The sequence below is a fragment of the Cicer arietinum genome, chromosome 5 (genome assembly GCF_000331145.2).
Source record: "Cicer arietinum cultivar CDC Frontier isolate Library 1 chromosome 5, Cicar.CDCFrontier_v2.0, whole genome shotgun sequence".
Lineage (NCBI taxonomy): Eukaryota > Viridiplantae > Streptophyta > Magnoliopsida > Fabales > Fabaceae > Cicer > Cicer arietinum.
Genome location: NC_021164.2, coordinates 70143573 through 70163078, shown reverse-complemented (window position 1 = coordinate 70163078; position 19506 = coordinate 70143573). Strand labels below are relative to the sequence as shown.

Genomic DNA, 19506 nt, shown 5'->3' with positions numbered 1-19506 from the left:
ATATATATATATATAAAGAGATGGCCTAATTTTTATGTATTATTTGTGTAAAAAAATTTACAGTCTAAAAATTATAGTTAATCATGTAAATGACTTTATAAATAGTTATGACAAAAATCAAATATTAAAATATTATTAATAATTTAACAATTATAATTAATTGACGGTATAAAAACTCTTTAAACTGACAATGTTAAATTCATATATATATAATTATTAACATGTTATTAACTTTATATTATTTGGTTATGTATTTGTAGTACACCGTAATCCCATCACACTCATTCATATTTTGATGTTTTTACCATAAGAGTTAAAAGATTTATAGTTATTCAACGACTAAGATTGATTGACAATATAAAAATCATTTACATTAACGGTATATACAAATTAAATATTTGTAGTATATATAACAGGTAAATAATTTTAATTTCAGTTCAAGGTATGTGATAGAAACATTAGAAAGATATAATAAATGAGTTTGTTGAAAATTAAAGAGATACTCCACAATTTGGATTGGTGAACTGTTTGTAAAATTGACATAATAAAATTTGTTTGTATCACGCAATATTTTTATCGCAAAGCAAGCGCAATGAAATTTGGTGGTTGTTGATTCATGCATGTTATAATTAGAGAATTCAAGTTATGTACGAATATTGTGGTTGACACGATATTCATTTAGTTGTTTAATTTGACTCTCCAAAGTATGAAACATATGCTCTATTTGGAAATCTAGAAATCTTTGACAATTGATCTGCCATGAGAGAGTGTTTATTCTAAACATGTCTTTGACATGCTTTCTTTCAATTTGAATTTAATGCAGTAAATGTGTCCCACAATTTACGATATTATATTGGTTGTTCATCTCGTTTTAAGGTAATTTTTTATTGTCTAATTTGAATTATTTCGATCTTAAATAAATTAAATTATAGAGTAAAGAAAAAAAAACTATATGTTTTATTTACAGGAACTCTTAGTTTGATAATAAATCTCACAATCACAAAAGTATATTTTTTCCAAAAAAAATATTTTTAGTTTTCAATATCACATTAATAATTCTTAAAAAAAATGTATATATTTATAATAACGAGAATACATCCATAAGTAATTAAAATAATTTAATAAAATCATAATTATTTTTCTTTCATTTACTCCCTCCATCCCTTAATTTATGATATGTTTAACAATTTTACCCATATTTTAAAAAAAATATAAATAAAAAAAATATGGTCCGTTTGTTAAAGATTTTTTTAAAATGATTTCAATAATATTTTATCTTTTTGTTATAATCTTTTTTAAAAGAAAATTTAAAAATAAAGCTTTAAATAAAAAGTTAGTTTAAATAGTTTATCTTAAAATATCATTTTAAGTATTTTATATATTTACTACAACTTTTTTTAGATAATGAAATTTTTAAAAATGATTAAAATGAAAAAACTAATTTGAGAAGCTTTTCATAAAAATCAATTTTGAAAGATGCCATTTTTTTTATAAAAAAAGTGATTTTTATCATGTTAAAATCTCTAATAATGAATAGCATTGAATGCTAAAAATACTTTTTAATTAATAACAAATAAATCTTCTACTATTTTTTAGTAAATTTTCATAAAAATCATTTTTTTAAATATAATATCAAAATCAATTTTTAAAATTTTTAAACAAATGGACCCAATAAGATTTTTACTAAATTACTTTTTGTCAAACATTAATATATTTATCAGTATAAAAAATGCAAAGAGAGAAATATTGAGTAAAAATACGTTTTAAGATTTTATTATTTATAATTTTCCAATTAAACCATCTAACAACGTATTTTTTAGTCTTTGAAAAAATAAACTGAGAAAATTTAATTCCGATCAAAATCATCCTCAAAAATGAATAATTAAATACTTGACATTAACAGAGAAAATTTGATCATAAAATATAATCCGCAAATTTAAGAGCCAATATTTCATTTAAGAGAACCAAGTTATAAACAAAATAATATATGAGTAAATCAATTTAGATAAAATAAAAAATGACAACAGCTTATTTTTATAGCAATTATGTATTGTTAATTATCAACTTATTCCATCAAATTTTTTTTAGAACTTATTGTAATTTTCTGATATAGAATTAAACAAGTATAAAAACAACACTTAAACAATAACTAAAGACAGAAAAACGACATTAGTTTACATAATGTTAGAAATTTAATTGTCTATTTAAAAAATTCTTGAATAATAGTTCAGATAAAAACTAAATTATCATGGGATTTATTTTTCTCATAAACTAAAAGTTATATTTTATTTTTCTCACTAATTAATTGAATCTCTTAGTAAAAGACTCAACTAAAATAGTTATTTTTTCATACAAATTTAAAAATCATGAAGAGGACATTTATTCAACTATGTTGATTAAATATATTTGAATTCATGATAGATAGTTTAGTTCTTTGAGCAAATCATTATTTATAGATAACATTAATTAATTAAGCTCAAATAATCAGTTTTATTTTATGTTCCAGTAGGAGACAAAATAGGGTTCAAAGGCTGAATTGTTTCACACTAATCTTTACTATAAAGTTTTATTGGTGGCTATCTTTTTTGTCAATTTGTTCTTTGGTCTTTTTCTCTATTTCAATTTCTCATTGTTGCCGAACTTACCTGTTCTTAGGGGAACATTTATTTCAAGTTGGTTTTATTTTCTTGCCTACCCACTTGAGAGAAGTTAAATCTTTTACACTCATTATAATCTAACATTTTTTTTTCATTTATTCAACCATAAATAATCAATAATATTTTTATCATCTATTTTTCTATTTACTGAGTTTTATCATGCTTTTCAACAACTCTATACATATTAATTTTTGTCTTTGAATAATTGAATCTTTTTCCTCTTACATTGTAGTAAGAAATTGTTAAATCTCACTTCTAAATGCTAATTCATCAAACAAATTTGTCCAAATATATATAAAAAAATAATTTAATTGATATATATCGACAGTTTAAAGATATTTTATAATGTCAATTAATCATAATCATTAAATCATAAAAAATAGGTTAAATTACATTTGTGGTCCTTTAACTTAATCTCAGGTAACGTTTTAGTCCTTTATCTTTTTTTTTCCCGATTTAGTCCTTTATTCCTAACAATATCAAATAAAGTATGAAAATATGAGTTTATTTGAAGATTTGCGTTACGAATTTGATAAAATTTGTATTATATTGAAAAATATAATTAATTTTATGAGTTTTGATTGAATTTTTTTTTTGAATTTTTGTATAAAAAAGGATAACATTGTTGAAATTTTAAAACATAAAATATCAAATTGTCACTTAAAATTAAAATAAAGGACCAAGTCGGGAAAAAAAAGATAAAGGACTAAAACGTTACCTGAGATTAAGTTAAAGGACCACAAATGTAAATTTAGCCTAAAAAATATTTAATTTTAATTTTTTTTTAGATTAAAATTCATATAAATGAAAGTTTGTAGTATAAAATATTATATCCAAATAGTGCATCAAAATAAATATATAGAAAAGCATTGCAAAGCATGAGAATATTGACAATGTAGTAGACATATGCAACTTCAATACAACTATACTATATATAGGAGTATTAACAAAAAAGCATTGGCCAGTCAAAAACTCGAAAAACGCACAAGCATATGTCAGAGATGATGATAAATTGATGCACAAAAAATTGTTCAAAGATTCCTTCATCATACTTATTACTTGCACATGAGTATTCTCTTGCTTGCAAGTGGATATACTCAAATTTTGGTATCCTCCAATCTTGAAAAATTCAAATTCCACTACATTTCAGTAAACATTGGGTTGGAAATGCATTAAGTAAAAAATATACAAATAAATATATATAATAAAAATATAAAGTACATTATCAACTTAAATAACTCCTAAGTCCTAATCTTTGCAAAAATAAAATAAAATAAATATTAAATAAGTCCTAATTTTTATCATTGAACGACATTACATGTATATATGTTAATTCGTGTTTCTATAATGTTTAGACAAAAATAACAAAAAATTGTTTAAATATTTAAAGTGAACTATAACTATGTAATAATTAAGAATTGAAATAAATAGTATGAATCACCTTCATAAAATCATATACTAGCATATTAGAATTTAATTATATAGTACAACTTTTGAATGTTTGATTAAAAGTGCATACTTTTCAATCTCCGAAAAGAATGAAAAAGCAAATCATTCTCTTAGAAGCTGTCTCTTTAACCTTTTCTTTCTTTTTGAATCTTGCTAATAATATACAATTAAGAAAGGACGAATTATGCAATGCAACTTGAGCTGAATTGAAATTATTTGAGTTAATAATTGGACAACGTGAAATAAGCCTTTGCTGAATATTTGGATATCATGAGAGTTCATCAATATGTTGTACCGGATCCAAAAATATTTCTTTAATGAAGCCAAAAAAAAAACTATTTTTTAAAATATTTTTAGAGACCAAAAATATAATTAGAGTGAAAATCCAAAATTTGAGGGGGAAAAACTAGACCTATTTGATCCCTAGCTAACAATTAAAGGGTACACAAATTTAGTACTAAAAAATCTCAATTGTACATTAAATAACCCTTTTAAAATTATTTTTATGGATATTTTAGTTATTCTTTATCAAGATTTATTCTAATTTGATATATAATAATTTTGAGGATCAAAATCATGTTTTTTCATTTATGAGAGACCAAATATGTTTCAATATTTTTTCTCAAAAAAACTAATTTGAGTCTTAATACAAAATATTATAAACTATTACAACATGATGAATAAAAAACAGTCTATACTCCTTAAAAGAAAGTATATGCAAAGGTGTAGATGTAAAAGACAGATGTTGAATTGGAGAGTTTTAGAAAAAAATTATTGGGATTATGCTATTGTACTTTTATATATTATTAATGGCAGTTTAGTTTTTAAGACATTACTATTTATATCTTATTATTAAATTGTATTTTATAATTTTGATCATTAAAATGAAACTCTAATCTTCTTTTGTTCCTTTTGTTGTTACTATTGTTCTTTCCTTCATCTTTTTCTCTTTTTGATTCATATTGTTAATATAGAGGAGAGTAAAAAAAATGTGAAAAATATGTAGTTTTTTAAGGAACAAAATTTAGTATGTGTTTGATTATGTGGTGATTAAAATTGATTTTGAGTGAATCGATTTTAATTAAAAGTGAATTAAATATAAATGATTTATATTTGAATATGTTTAGTATTAAGCATTTTTAATATAAACCATTAATAAGAGAAAAATAGATAAAAATAAATTGAATGATATTAATAATAGAGAGTTAATTACATCAATTGTTACAAACACTTATATATAGTCAATTAAATAAACAATTAACCAGTGTAACTAACTAACAAACTTAACTAATAAACCAACAAATATATCTAACCTTTAGGTAAAAGTGAGTTCAACAATAAATTTTAATATAAAAAACACGTTTTGACTCAAAAATTACAAATTCTAATTTCAAGTTAAAATTAATTCTAGAGAGAAAATCAATTATATTTGACAACATCTAAATATGTCAAAATCAATTTTACAACTCCATAATTGATTATAATTCTTCTAAAATTGAAATTAAACACGCATTTAATAGACATAATATAAGCGGCAAAAAATAAGAGTAAACTATGATTTTAAACCTTAAAATAAATAACATTTTCATTTTAGTCATGGACTCAGAAAAAAATTAAATTAATCACTAAATCATTAAAATGTTAATCAATTTATTTTTTTAATATTTTAACAGTTATAAATTAAATTTTTTATTGAATACAACCACATATATTATTTTTTAAGAGATATTATCCCATTGTGATGAGAGTGGAATAAGTGGATGAGCCACCCTAATATATGATATATAACTTTTTGTTACTATCTCTAAAATTGACCATTGAAATAAATATGATGCGTCTCAAGTGCTACATAATCTCTGCGGCCGCACAAAGATACCTTAGTTAATAAAATATTTACTGTTCAACAAAATTTTAGATTATTTTAACAGCACTGTGAAATTCAGGAAAGTAAGAGAGATAAAATATATAAAATAAAAAATAGAATATTCTTTGTCATGGAGTGATATATTTCTTGTATTATTATGTTGTCTCCACTACTCACGACTCATAAGCCTTGTGAGGACCGTTAAATTCAGCTCTTTCATCTATTAAAAACAGTATTTATTATTAAAAAATATAAAGAAAACAAATGCCACAGTTTTCTTGTTCCTTCAATTTATAGGTGGATTCAAACCTCAAAGACATTAACAACATTAAATTTTCCTTTTTGGTGGGTCAGTTTTGACCAGATTCATATGGCCAAGCTGGGACCATTTCCACAATTATTTAATATTAGGAAATTGTTGTGGTAACAAAGCAATATAACATCAGTGATAAATATTTAAGTTTATCAACTATTTAGTTTTAGAATTGATTTTTATCGATCTATATGTGAAATATATGTTAAAAAATATGTTGCGAAATAAATTTCAATTACTTTGAGACACTTATTTTTCACAAAAAATACCTTGATTTTTCCTTAATTAAATAATATTATGTTGTGATAAAGTGTGGTTCTCGCACCTCTTGGGGTGTTTTTTTCCTGTTTTTTCCAACTAAGATTGTACTTTTTTTTTTCTCTTTCTCTTTCCCCACGGTCTTGTCTGTCACAAATAACTGCATGCTTGAATAAACTCCTCTTTTCTTTTAGTGACTATTTTTTTCTATTAAAAAAATTTAAATAAGTTGAGTTTCAGGTTCATTAGAATCAGGATAGGTTTTAAAGAATAGCCTTATTTGATCTTTAGATTTTGTAGAAGATGGACCAACTCCTTAATAAATGAATTATAATTCTTATTAGTTTTAGTTTAGTGGCTCTAGTTGTGCGGTAATAAAAATAATTTTAAATTAATTAATTTTAATTAAAAATTAAAGATAAAAATAAGATAAATAATAAATTTCAAATATATCAAAATCAATTTTATACTTATAAAATTATTTTACACTCCTCAAAAAATGAAATGAAAGAAGCACTAACTTTATAAATTTTGTTTACCCATCACTTCATTTGGATGCAAATGCAATTTATAATGGTCCATTTCTCAATCCTCTCCCATCCAATTTCCCACTTAAACACCACTTTTTAGTTTCCATTTTCAACCTCTTCTCATTGCTTCTTCTTCTCTCTCAACTCTCAACTCTCAATGCAACCAAAAAAAAAAAAAGTTTGCTACTTTCTGACACCATCTTTATAGCATTAATGTTTTAGTGCTTGAAAAATGTTTGTCTTGTATTGGTTCCACCTAAAGTTTAAAACTTTAACCTTCCCCAAAAAAACCCACTTTGAATTTATGTTCCATAACATAAGAATTTAGATTCACATCACATAAACAACACAATAAAACAAAAAAACTATTTGTTTCTTTTGGGTTTTGTAATATTTTTTTTTTTTTTTTGAGCTTCTTTCCATGAACGAAGCTCAAACTGAAATCACAATTCCTCACTTGTTCAGATGCCCCATAAGTCTAGATTTGTTGGAAGATCCAGTGACTTTATGCACTGGACAAACCTATGATAGATCAAGCATACAAAAATGGATTTCTGCAGGTAATTTCACATGTCCTGTTACAATGCAGAAGCTTCATGATTTATCCTTTGTTCCTAATCACACTCTTCGTCATTTGATTCATCAATGGCTTCAACTTGGTTCACAATTTCACCCTGGTAATAATAACTCTGCAACCATTGATTACTTAGCTTCATTGAAACACACCCTTGAATCACATGAAACTTCTTTAGAAAACAAGCTTGAAGCACTTGAAAAAATTAGTGTTCTTTCTGATGAATATTGTTCTTTCAGAAAATCATGTTTCCAACAACTTAGTTTCTTGTCTCTACTTTTAGAACTTGTTTTTGGGTCATCAGAAAATCACATGGAATTTGTGGAATTAGCACTTTCTTGCATTCTTAAATTGTTGCCTATTGTAAATTTGGAACCTTTGAATATAATCAAAGATGAGTCAAAGTTGGAAATTTTCATGCTTTTATTTGAAAAGGGTACTAGTTCAATTAAGACTAGTTTGTGTGTTCTTATAGATTATTCAACAACATCATCACAAACAGAAGAGGTTTGTCATGTGTTAGGAAATTCTCAAAAACTAGTACATGAAATTGTTCAAGTTGTTAATCAAAATTGTAGTGAAGTTTCTAAGGCTGCAATTAAGGCTTTATCAGCATTATGTTCATTGCAATCCAATAGAGAGAGTTTGGTGAGAGCAGGAGCAATAGATGGAATCATAACATATATTTCAGAATGTGAAACAAGACACAAGAATTTGGCTCCTTTAGGAATGGCAACAATGAAGAAACTTTTGGTACTAGATAGTGCTAAAGAGGCATTGGTGAATAATCCAAAGGGTGTTGAAAGTTTGGTGAAGATGGTTTTCAAGGTTTGTAATCAAGAGTGTAGTGAGAGTGCTGTTGGGATACTTTCAATTGTTTGTTGTGATTTTGGGAGTGCAAGAGAGGAAGCTATTGGAGCTGGTGTTTTGACTCAGTTGTTGTTTCTTCTGCAGAGTCAGTGTGGTACTAAAACTAAAACTAAGGCTAGACTATTGCTTAAGTTGCTCAGATCTAAGTGGAGTGAAGAATCAATGCAGATGTAGATAGATTGTACTCAAATGTGAATAATAATAATATTAGTCTTATTGTTTAGTATTTCATGGATTTGGATTTTGGTTCGTTGCATTAATTAAATGTGTCACACATTTACTGATATCAACCGTCTGATTTGAAATCAACAATTGAAATTATTTCATATTAGTTTTTTTTTTTCATCTTATAATATGAGTTAGAAAGAAAGTAATTTGTATGAATTTGTGACAAACTTAACACTCACTACTAATCACTTTGTGTCCATGGATATCACAAGAACATCAAAATAAGTGATAATAAAATAAAATAAAATTAGTACAATAAAATTCAAGAAGTGATATTAAAGTTGGCGATTTCAACCTCTTAAATGAATATTTTAGTGATAAGTGGTAAAAGGTTGATTGCAACCTACCAACCATAATAATTATAATTTTTATTTAAATGCTAACATTTAACCTAAAATGTTGTCTTGTTAACATCAACTTTCTATATGGAAAAATTGTTGTCAAGTACAATGTTTTTGCTTTCACTTGGTTGATTGATAAGATAAACGAAACGAGATGTTCTGAAATTCATGTCATCTAACTTCAAAATCTGTGAACATGAGGATAAAAAAAAAAACAGAGGGGGACATGAAGTACATAATTGATTTTTCAGTGCAAAATTATTATGTAATTGTGTACCATGTAAGAGCTCATTCTTGATGTTGAGATGTTTGGCCAGGTTTTCTGGATTTCATTATGCAAAGTACCCTACTAAACTAAATTTCTTTCACTAATAAAATAACCTCAAAAAATAATAATTGTTCCGTTTTACATCTCATATTAATAGATACTAATTTCAGTTTTTTTTAAGAGATAATTGAGTTCTAAGTAAAAATTAATATATTTGATCCATAATTTATATGAAGTACATAATATTTATATATTTACTTGATTAGCCACTTTAAATAGAGTCTCATTTCCTAACCAAAATTTTTCAACGTCAAGTTTTGGACATGAGACCAAGCTCAGGAGATCAAAGTTTTGTTCCATTAAGTGTAAATTTATTAGCAATTCTATAATAATCCCTATTTTTTTTTTATTGATTCCACTTTGTATTGATATTCTTATTTTGAATGAATTAAGTTAATTTTGTTGGTGTAAAATAATGACTACTATAATTTATTTATTATTGAGAAAATATATGAATTTTTTTACTATAGAAAATATATGAATTGTAAGTTAATTTTGTTGGTGTAAAATAATCACTACTAATTTATTTATTATTGAGAAAATATATGAATTTTTATATTGTAGAAAATATATGAATTGTAAGTTAATTTTGTTGGTGTAAAATAATCACTATTAATTTATTTATCATTGAGAAAATATATGAATTTTTTACCATAGAAAATATATCAATTGTATACTACCTAAGTATACAATTATATTAATATTAAATATATACTATAAATCCAAACCATTTACGACACACAAACTAATTGTTATACATATAATGCATGGTTATAGAAAATGACATGATAATTAGATTGAAAATTGCATTTGATTTGACAAGAATAGAGTCACTTTCTTGACTATATTGGTTCAAGGAATGATTATACATAAACCTAATTAATAAAATGATAATTTGAATGCTTGGTCATGAAAGCTCACTTTTCCAATTGTTTGACAAAATTGTATTTATTAACAAGCTTAACCACATAAGTTTATTGCATTATCTTATGCTACGTACTAGTACATAGTTTTGTAAAATGATGTTTTAACTCAATGATATTACATTTTATGGTAAAGGGAAATGTTGCATTCAAATCAAATGAAATTAGTGGGGTAGACTATATAGTCATATTATTTAGCCGATGTATCTCTTTAACCTTTGATCCATCAAATTTTAAGGCTTCTCAATTACCACTACTGGAGACACTTCACATCCCCATGATCCGGGGCTCCTAAAGTGCTCATCACTCACCTTTTGATTTTAGGTTGAATAATTAATTGTGGACACCAACTTAAATAAATGATTAATAGGACAAATTCTTTTGTCACCTTTTCTTTTCCTTGTTGATGTGCTTTTGGTTTTGGCTTTTATTTCTTATATTTTTCTCTAATCAAAATTCGATTCCATGTGTCTAGTGATCTCACTGGACACAATAATTATTTGAACAAAATTTAGATACAACTTCTTGTTTTTATTTTTACTATTTTTTTTAATTCCAATTTAACACATAATAAGATTAATATCTAAGTAAGTATCTTTGGTTTTGTTATCAAAAAAAAAAAAATTGTTAAAATGAGTTCAATATAACAAAATTTATACTTGAATAAGTCGTTGTAAATATGAGTTGAACAAAAAAATTGAATATAAAATTTACGTTTGCAGTTAAAAGTTTCAAATCTTACATTTTTGTGTGTTTAAAATCATTTTTTGCTCTCTTACACATTGAGTGTGTGTTTAACTCTGTTGTGACAAAAATTAATTTTATGCCCCTATAATTAATTGTCTATTAAAAAATGAAACTAAATATGCAGTGTGGGGTAAGTGGTGATTCCCAACCTTATGAAGAGTTTAGTGCATTTTTGTGGACAAGAAGGAGAAGCACATGTACTTGACCCACCAAACCCAATATGTTTTACTAAATTGGCAAACAAGCTTCCGCTGGCTTCTCTTTATGTGAAAATAAATTGAAAGAAATGCAAAAGGCAACAGCATATATGTCGACAAGTTGCTAATTGCATAGCTGCAAGTTGATGGGACTTGTTTTCTATGAGGGATTTCCCTCTCCTCTTGTCCTTATAATAACTTGTACAGAAAAAGGGCCCAAAGAGTTAGGAGATGTTGATTGTACTTACCCCCAACTTTAATCTCAAAATCTTATTTCCATAAAGAATTTGTGAGGGATGATTGAAATTGAGTGCACTGCACTGTGCTTAGAATCATTGAAAATCCTGTGTTGAAATTTGGTTGGGGGAAGAGCACTAGAGGTGGGCACCATTTAATTAAAATATTCAACAAAAAACAAACAAAACCCATTAACTATTTAAGTCTTAGTCAAAAAAAGTCTCTGTCAAACAAAAAGTATGTTAAGTGTACGAATAAGTAACAACATCTCCAAATAAGAGTTACTGTACAAGATACCTTAAATAACTTAATTGTGTTTTTATTTTCTGCATCGATAAATAGTCTCAGATTCCCAGTGTTTTGGGTCACATTTATCTGAGGTGCTTGTTTGTTTTTTCACTACAACAATAAATAGTCTCAAGCTCCAATTATGTGTCATATTTATCTGTTCTGAATTGCAAATTCAAACCACCTCGAAGCCCCGTTAATTGTTACACCAAACTATCACCTATATTGCTCTTTAGACTGATCAATACTCATAACAATGGGGCTCAATTGATTTGAGCGAAGACTTAAAAGAGTTGGAGAAGTTAAAGGACCAGGAGTCAAACCCTAATAAAGGAAAAATACTTACAAAACTAGTACACTAACATTTGTCTATTTAAAAAAGTTACATGACATTGTTGTCCAGGCATTGTTTACAATTAGAATTGGTTTTCATAACATGATATATCCACGATTCTTGCACGTCAAAATATATGAAATTAAATGCAAATAATAATAATAATAAAATCCAAATAAGGAAAAAGAAGAGAAAACCATAATCATTATATTACAAATATTCCAGACAAACCAGGAGCATGGATTCTTTTTTAGAAGACTTCAGCTGGTGCTAAATAAACACCAATAAGCGTGTTTTAGAACTCTGATTCTGAAAACGGATTCAACGCCCTTTTTTTTGAGATCTTCAATAGGCAGTGATTTTTTACTTTGAGTGAAATAGCCTTTTCTTAGCAACAACCACTTGTGGCTGCATCAGACTGGGGTGGCTTGTCCTTAAAAATGTTCTTTTTGACCCCTTTAGATCCCTCGGCTAAGAGGCTAGGTGTGTCCAAAACCTGGGTTCACATACAGATCAAAACTTATACGTAAATATATGGTTGTATTCTATGATGTTAGAATGTTTATCATCACAATTCAAAATATGCAATCTGATTCCAGGTGTCCCATGTACCAGTTTTTCTTTACATGTCAATTTTTGTTTCATTAGAAACAGATTATATGATTGGCTGTTGATCTTGCATTTAATTCTTTCCCCAGCTTGTGCAACATAGTTTTCTCAATTAAACATTTGTCTCTTTCCCAATTATACATAGGAGGCATATATATATGGAAAGGATTAAAGTGTTATTAGAGTTAAGATGTGAGAGGAACAAATTATGATATTTGAATTTATAACTATGGTGATTAAACTGAAAAAATAAAGCTATATGACTTTACTTTTTAATACAGACCATTAATGCATGATTCAGAAATTATGACTTTAATATGTCGGTGTTTTTGCTTGGAAGTAGTGCGGTTAAGGGCATAATGAATATATGCAATAGACCCATAGTGGACAAAAATTATGTAAGGAAATGAGCAAACATGTCCTCAGCATACCTTCAAAACAAGCTCTTCAAAGCATTGTTGTACGTTAACTCGAGTTTTAGCACTGCATTCAGTAAATAGGCAACCATATTCCCTTGCAAAGTCTATTCCCTCTTTCTTTGTCACAACTCTATCACTCTCCTGAAAAGCAAATATTATCCATCTGCATGTTAACTCCTCTAATTGGATGCATGAGAGAGAGAGAGAGTAACATGCTCAAATAAATTGCACAAACCAGAACAAGAAACAAATTGCACATGTTGCAGAAGACTGGAGACGTCTAAGACTCGAAAATTGAAATGATTCTTAAAAGGCCATAATGGAAATGGATTTTAGTGTGCCAATGGAATCCTATAGCATACCATTCAATGCAAATTCATTATTTATATTTACTTTAAATACTAAGTAAAACCATACAAAAATAACCCGCCTCCTTATGTTTCTTATGTAAAGAAAAATCGAAGGGTAATACAATCCTGCTACAGTAACTTGAGAGAAAACGGAAAAAAAAGATAAGTAATCACAGCCAAGGAACCTAGAAGAACTAAAACTGAAAAGACAACAAAACAGGCCGAAGACAAGTACGCCAGCTCCAAAAAGATCCATAATCCCTTCGTGACACACATTCAATAATAGAAACCACGCATTAACTTCCACACGAGGCACACCCGCATTGAAATCACTAAAACAACGATATTCCTTGACAAATGGGAAGGAGAGAAACTTCTGATCCAACGCTCGGGCATCATGCTCCATCCATAGATAAACGTAAGGATGAAGTACGTGAAAATCTTTACATGACTGCAGAACACATGAGAAAATAAAGGGAGAGCATATGATTGTAAAAGTCCTAAAAGAATATACCTTATCCACTTTGTTTCCAACAAGCATCTTGATGCAGTCCTGATTTGTTGAATAGAGGTCTATTTCCTTAGCCCATACTTCAGAGAGATTTGTAAATGTATCTCGCCGAGTGACATCGTAAACTGCAGCAGTTTGAGGAATAAAATGCAGTTAAACAAAAACAAAATTTCAACAGTACATCTACAGTTTCCTGATTTCCATAGACAAGTCAACATAATGCATCTATACAGGCCATTTCCAGGTGAATCCAATCAATTATTTCAACGCAAATTTTAGTTAATTATTGAATTGTCGTAGCTCAATTATATGAAAGAGCACTTACTTAACAAGCCATAGAATGATATAGATAGGAAAGTATGTTTTAAAGTGTTCACATGCTAATATCATATTAGAATAATAAAGAGAAGTCATTGTTGGGATTAGTTAGGTTTGAAGGAATAATAAATTGGGGTCATTTGTACATTTGATAGTTTCTGTGAAAGAAGAAATCCTTTGTGGAGGGAAAAATTATAGTATCCATTTCCTGTATATTGTTCAAAAATACACTTCTATTAATTTGATTCTAAATTTCTTTCAATACAATTTCTCTGGGTTCCCGACAAATTAGTTCGACTTGCCAAATCTTTTGTTGACAGAGAAATGAAGTTGGCAGCAGTATTACTAAAGGAGGGCATGATAATGGATTACAGCCTTTGTCTGCAGGAGTCTAACAGTTATGAAATCAAAAAGAAATATCAACAAAGAGAAGTTAAAAAGGTTGGGATAAGTTAGGTTTGTTAGCAAGATAGATGGGATTATAAATAAAGAAAGTTAGGATAGAAGGGGTCATCATTCCGTACATCTGATTGTTCTTACAAAAGGAATGTGAAGGGGTAACCCATGGGAAGAATGCCATTCTCCATTTTCTGTTCAATTTTCAATAATACTCTTCTATATCTTTTATTCTTTCTATCTTTCTTTCATTACAATTTCTCTGAGTTCATAACAAATTGATCCAACTTGACAAGCTCTTGTTGGAGGAGAAATGAAGGTGACAGCTTCGTGAAGAGAAGACCAACGATCATGAATTATAATAGCCTTGTCCGTAGAAGTCTAGCATTTTTTAAATCAAGATGTTCGTGAAAATGCAAGGAATCAATTGTGATGAAGAAATGGGAGAAGTAGGAACCCCTATGATAAAAAGAGTGTCGAAAGGATTGGAGTATCCAAAATTACGATGGGTCAAGAGATGGAGAAATAGAAACTAGATGCTAAAGGGAAAAGAGTGGGATCTTGTGAGTAAGAAGACCAAAGGGAAACCGAAGCCCACACAAAAGTTGTGGAGCATGAGAGAAGGGTAACTAGCAATGTCTGCCAACCAAACTTATTTTTGGACTTAATCAGCCGAGTCTATGGAATAAAGGAGGTAACACACTCTTTTAGTATGCCTGCAACAACATAAACCAGGGATAATGACACAGCTATTAGCCTATTACCACTGTAACCTATTAGGATCCTGGTGCGGAAATTACATAAGTCAAGTCTATACAAACGATGGAAAGTGAAGAAAACTTGGGAGGCATTAAATTGAAAGGAGATGTCCATTCTTTTTTTTTTTTATATGTTCATTCTACTAAAGCTACAAAAATGCCCAAAGAATCATGTCTTTCGTTTTAAACCTTGAGGACAAAGTTGAAAACTGAAGGGGGTGGTCTTGCTAGGATAGTAAAGAGGAGATAAAGCCATTTGGATTAGTTAGGCTGGTTTATTAGAAGGATTATAAAATATAAATAGTAGGGAAAAGCAAGACACAGGGGCTCATTCTGTACATTTGATAGTAGCTGTGATAGGAGAAATTGTTTTTGGAGGGAAACCCCTTGCGGAGAATTTTATTCTCCCTTTTTTGTTCCCTTTTCTATAATGTACTTCTATTTTTTTATTCTTTCTATCTTTCTCTCTTACAATTTCTCCAGGTTCCTAACAATCATAGTTAAGATATGAAGATCAACATTAATGGTTTTCAACTCTCAAATATATACATATATATATATTAGTAGTTAGATTAGTTTTCCGTGTTTAGGTAATGGGAAATGAGTTATATATAAAGGTCCATAAAGTTTATTAGCATGTAAGTAATCAATTAGTTACATCATACATGCTTGAGATCATCATGAAAATATTAATTTCAAAATCACCTCTACACTTATCCTCAGCCATTACAGTCACTAATTTCTACAATGCTCTATATAGCCACCTCTAATCATCATTCACCATTATTTTGAAACTATCATCTTTATGGAAACCTTTGGTTGGATCATGTGAGGCAACAAAAATGCTTGAATCATGTATCAAAAGCATGACACAGCTCAATATGGAAGAAAATTGACTTTAACTTCTATTAGCTAAGAACCAACTCCCTTTACCATAATCACATACTGCACCAGATTGCCTAACGGTATAAAAGACATTACTTCCAAAAGAAATACTACAAACTGTTTATCTCTATTATGATATCATCACACAGAATGTTACAATAAATTTCAGTCTAGGACCTGGGTTGTCATGAAAATTAAAAATATTCTACCCCATGAAATTAATGATGACTCGGAGGGTGGTGAATGGTGAATCAATAAATAAAGAAATGAAACTCACCCATAATGATCCCTTGCGCACCTCGGTAATAAGAACTTGTTAGTGTTCTAAATCTCTCCTGACCAGCTGCATAATCAATCATGATATATACATTTAAATACCACTACCAGTCAAGAATTTGAAGAAGAAAAAATGTACTATAAAGTGAAACATAAATAAACATAACCGAAAACCTGTATCCCAAATGGCAAGCTTCAACTTTTTACCATCCATAGTAACATATTTGACCTTAAAATCAACACCTACATTGAGAAGGAAAGAAGACAAAAAACATGAAACTCTAGATCAATGATATCAGCTAAGGCTACATTAATTAACAAACAATGCAATGGTTACTATGAGTATGAAAATGACATTATCCTCACATGCATAAACAATGATTCAGAAAGAAAGGCACGTGAGTAGAGGGAAAAACGAACCAATTGTTGGGGATAGATCTTCGAAAGCATCAGAGGTGAAACAGAGGAGGAGACTACTCTTGCCAACTCCAGAGTCCCCAATCATCAACAACTTGAACAAATAATCGAATTCCTGACTCGTACTCAAATCCATCGCAATCAACTGAATAGATCATAAAATTACAATTGAATTAAAGAACAAGAATTCAATGTCGGTTCCAATTCCTTTGATTCAGAAATTGATTCCGAAACTGGAAATATTGCGTTATGAGAAAATGTGCAATGGCAAACAATGATCGAGAGAGAGAGAGAAGGATTTGCATACCTAAGAATTAAGAAGAAGATGAAATAATGGAGGAAAAGGTATTGAATTTTGTTGATTGAGTATTAAATTTTGTTAACAAGGAAAAATAAAAATGGAACCGTGTCCGAATTACCAGGTCGACGTTCCACTTTCTCTTTTTTATTTTCTCATTTTTTACAACTCTATTGCACTAAAGTTATCCGGTCAAAAATAAAAAGATAATACAAAAATTCATAATTAAATCATGTAGTATGAAATTAATTTTTAAATTTTATAAATTAACAAATATATTTTTAAAATTATAAAATAATAATTAAAATTATTTATATTTAAGTTTTTATCTTTAAAAAGTATAAGATATATATTAATTGAGTATTTAATTTTTTTATATTCATTTCATATTAATTTTATCACAATCTCGACTAATTTTTTAATAAAATTAAAATCTTCTATGGACTAATTTTCTGATAAAATTTAAACTTTTCATAGACTAATTTGTTCATAATAGTTCATGTACAATTATAATCAATCACAAATTTATTTTTGAAATAATAAAATTTATTTGATAAATTTGTTCATAAGAAGATGGTATCAATGTGAGACCACATAGATAAGTCAAATATTCAATTGCAGTGTCACATCAAAATATTTAATAATAAAAATTTACATATAAACTATTTTTATTAATATTTTATAATTTTAATTATATATTTGTTAATTGACAAAATTCAAATACTAATTTGACTGACGTTTAAATTTGCATTATTTATTTTTTTTAAATTGAAATTTAAAAATATTAGAATTTTCTTAGTATAATAAAAATTATAATTTTATTTTTCTAATTAACTTTTTATTTAATTCATTTTGTTATGAATAATTCTAAAATCTTTAGAAATATATATTAAATCTCAAATTACAGGTTTTTTTGGCTTCATTCCATTGACTTAACGGTAATTATCATAACTTCATTACTTGAAAATTGTGTCACATCTAATTTTATATTTTCGTTAATAAATGTCCTATCTAATCTTCCAAACCCGGAAATTTTACCAACTTGGAAATTTTACCTCATTCCATCCTCCTGAAATAACATTATTATTAAGTCTCATCTTACCTATTATCTCCTTCCATGCAGTTTCGTCTTAAATGTATGTTTTAATCTGATAAATTTAATCTTTAATAATAAAAAATTACTTTAAAATATTATATTTTTATTAAATAAATAACCAAAAATCTGAACTACTTTATTTAAATTATAAATAATATTTTAATACAACTTAAATTTAATATACTTCCAACTATTTAAAAAGATATATTCTTCTAATATCTTTTGAAATAAATTTATCAATTAAATATTCATATTATATTATCTCCAAAAGATTTTTTTATATTATTAAAGAAAAAAAATTAAAATCTTCACCAATTGAATGCCTTGTGCTATTGATGCACATGCACATAGACACACGGCCATGTCTCCCTCACAAACTTTGATATGTTGTGTTGTGCATCGTATATATTAAAATAACAATAAGAATATTTTAAAATTTATAATTGAATTATTTAAAATAGATCACCATGTGTCCTATAATCGTAAGTAGAATTCAATCGATAGCCATATATACATCGATATATAAAAGTTTAAGTTGGAATTTATAATTCCATATTTTTACACACTTACGTGTTTGAGTCTAACCACTAAATTATTTGACAAAAAAAATATATTAGTATTATATTTTTATTAAAATTTTCATTGGTAATAATTTAGAAAATAATTTTCATTTTCTTTAATTATTTAATTCTCGTAGAAATGAAATCGTATTAATTCAGAATTCATATGAAATATAAGTAAAGATTAATCAAAAATTATTTCAGCTAGAAATTGAACTTGAATTCATCTAAATAATTTGTCATAAACTAAAATTCATTAACCACTCAAATCTCAAATCTAATCATATAATAATTAAATAATTTTCATTTATGTCAAATGGTAATATATCCTTATAATATACTTTTAGTGTTTATAATTTAAGTAATAGTATAAATTTTCAGGACATACGAATACATTTTCATGTAAAATTCTATCACTAAATTCATGTAAAATGTTAATTTATCATGTGTTACTTTAATTCAGCTAGAATTAATT

General features: G+C 27.3%; 2 protein-coding genes across 2 annotated transcripts; one reads left to right on the top strand and one right to left on the bottom strand.

The window, feature by feature from the left end:
• Positions 1–7090: 7090 nt before the first annotated feature.
• Positions 7091–8741, top strand: LOC101488771 (U-box domain-containing protein 25-like). The gene has a single exon (XM_004502887.4). The coding sequence runs from the start codon at positions 7493–7495 to the stop codon at positions 8687–8689; it is 1197 nt and encodes a 398-aa protein (XP_004502944.1). The 5' UTR covers positions 7091–7492; the 3' UTR covers positions 8690–8741.
• Positions 8742–12146: 3405 nt separating this feature from the next.
• On the bottom strand, positions 12147–17526 carry LOC101488438 (ras-related protein RABC1-like). Its single transcript, XM_004502886.4, has 7 exons — positions 17385–17526; positions 17081–17222; positions 16835–16903; positions 16662–16727; positions 14031–14152; positions 13179–13307; positions 12147–12634 (listed from the first exon to the last, which is right to left on the bottom strand). Exons 2-7 carry the CDS (start codon positions 17211–17213, stop codon positions 12527–12529), a joined length of 627 nt encoding a protein of 208 aa, XP_004502943.1. The 5' UTR covers positions 17214–17222; positions 17385–17526; the 3' UTR covers positions 12147–12526.
• Positions 17527–19506: the final 1980 nt, after the last annotated feature.

Coding starts and splice junctions, on each gene's coding strand:
- LOC101488771 (XM_004502887.4), top strand. CDS start 7,493: ATGAACGAAGCTCAAACTGAAATCACAATTCCTCACTTGTTCAGATGC.
- LOC101488438 (XM_004502886.4), bottom strand. CDS start 17,213: ATGGATTTGAGTACGAGTCAGGAATTCGATTATTTGTTCAAGTTGTTG. Junction 16,904..17,080: donor AGATCTATCCCCAACAATTG/GTTCGTTTTTCC, acceptor TTCTCAATGTAG/GTGTTGATTTTAAGGTCAAA. Junction 14,153..16,661: donor TGCGCAAGGGATCATTATGG/GTGAGTTTCATT, acceptor AAACTGCTGCAG/TTTACGATGTCACTCGGCGA.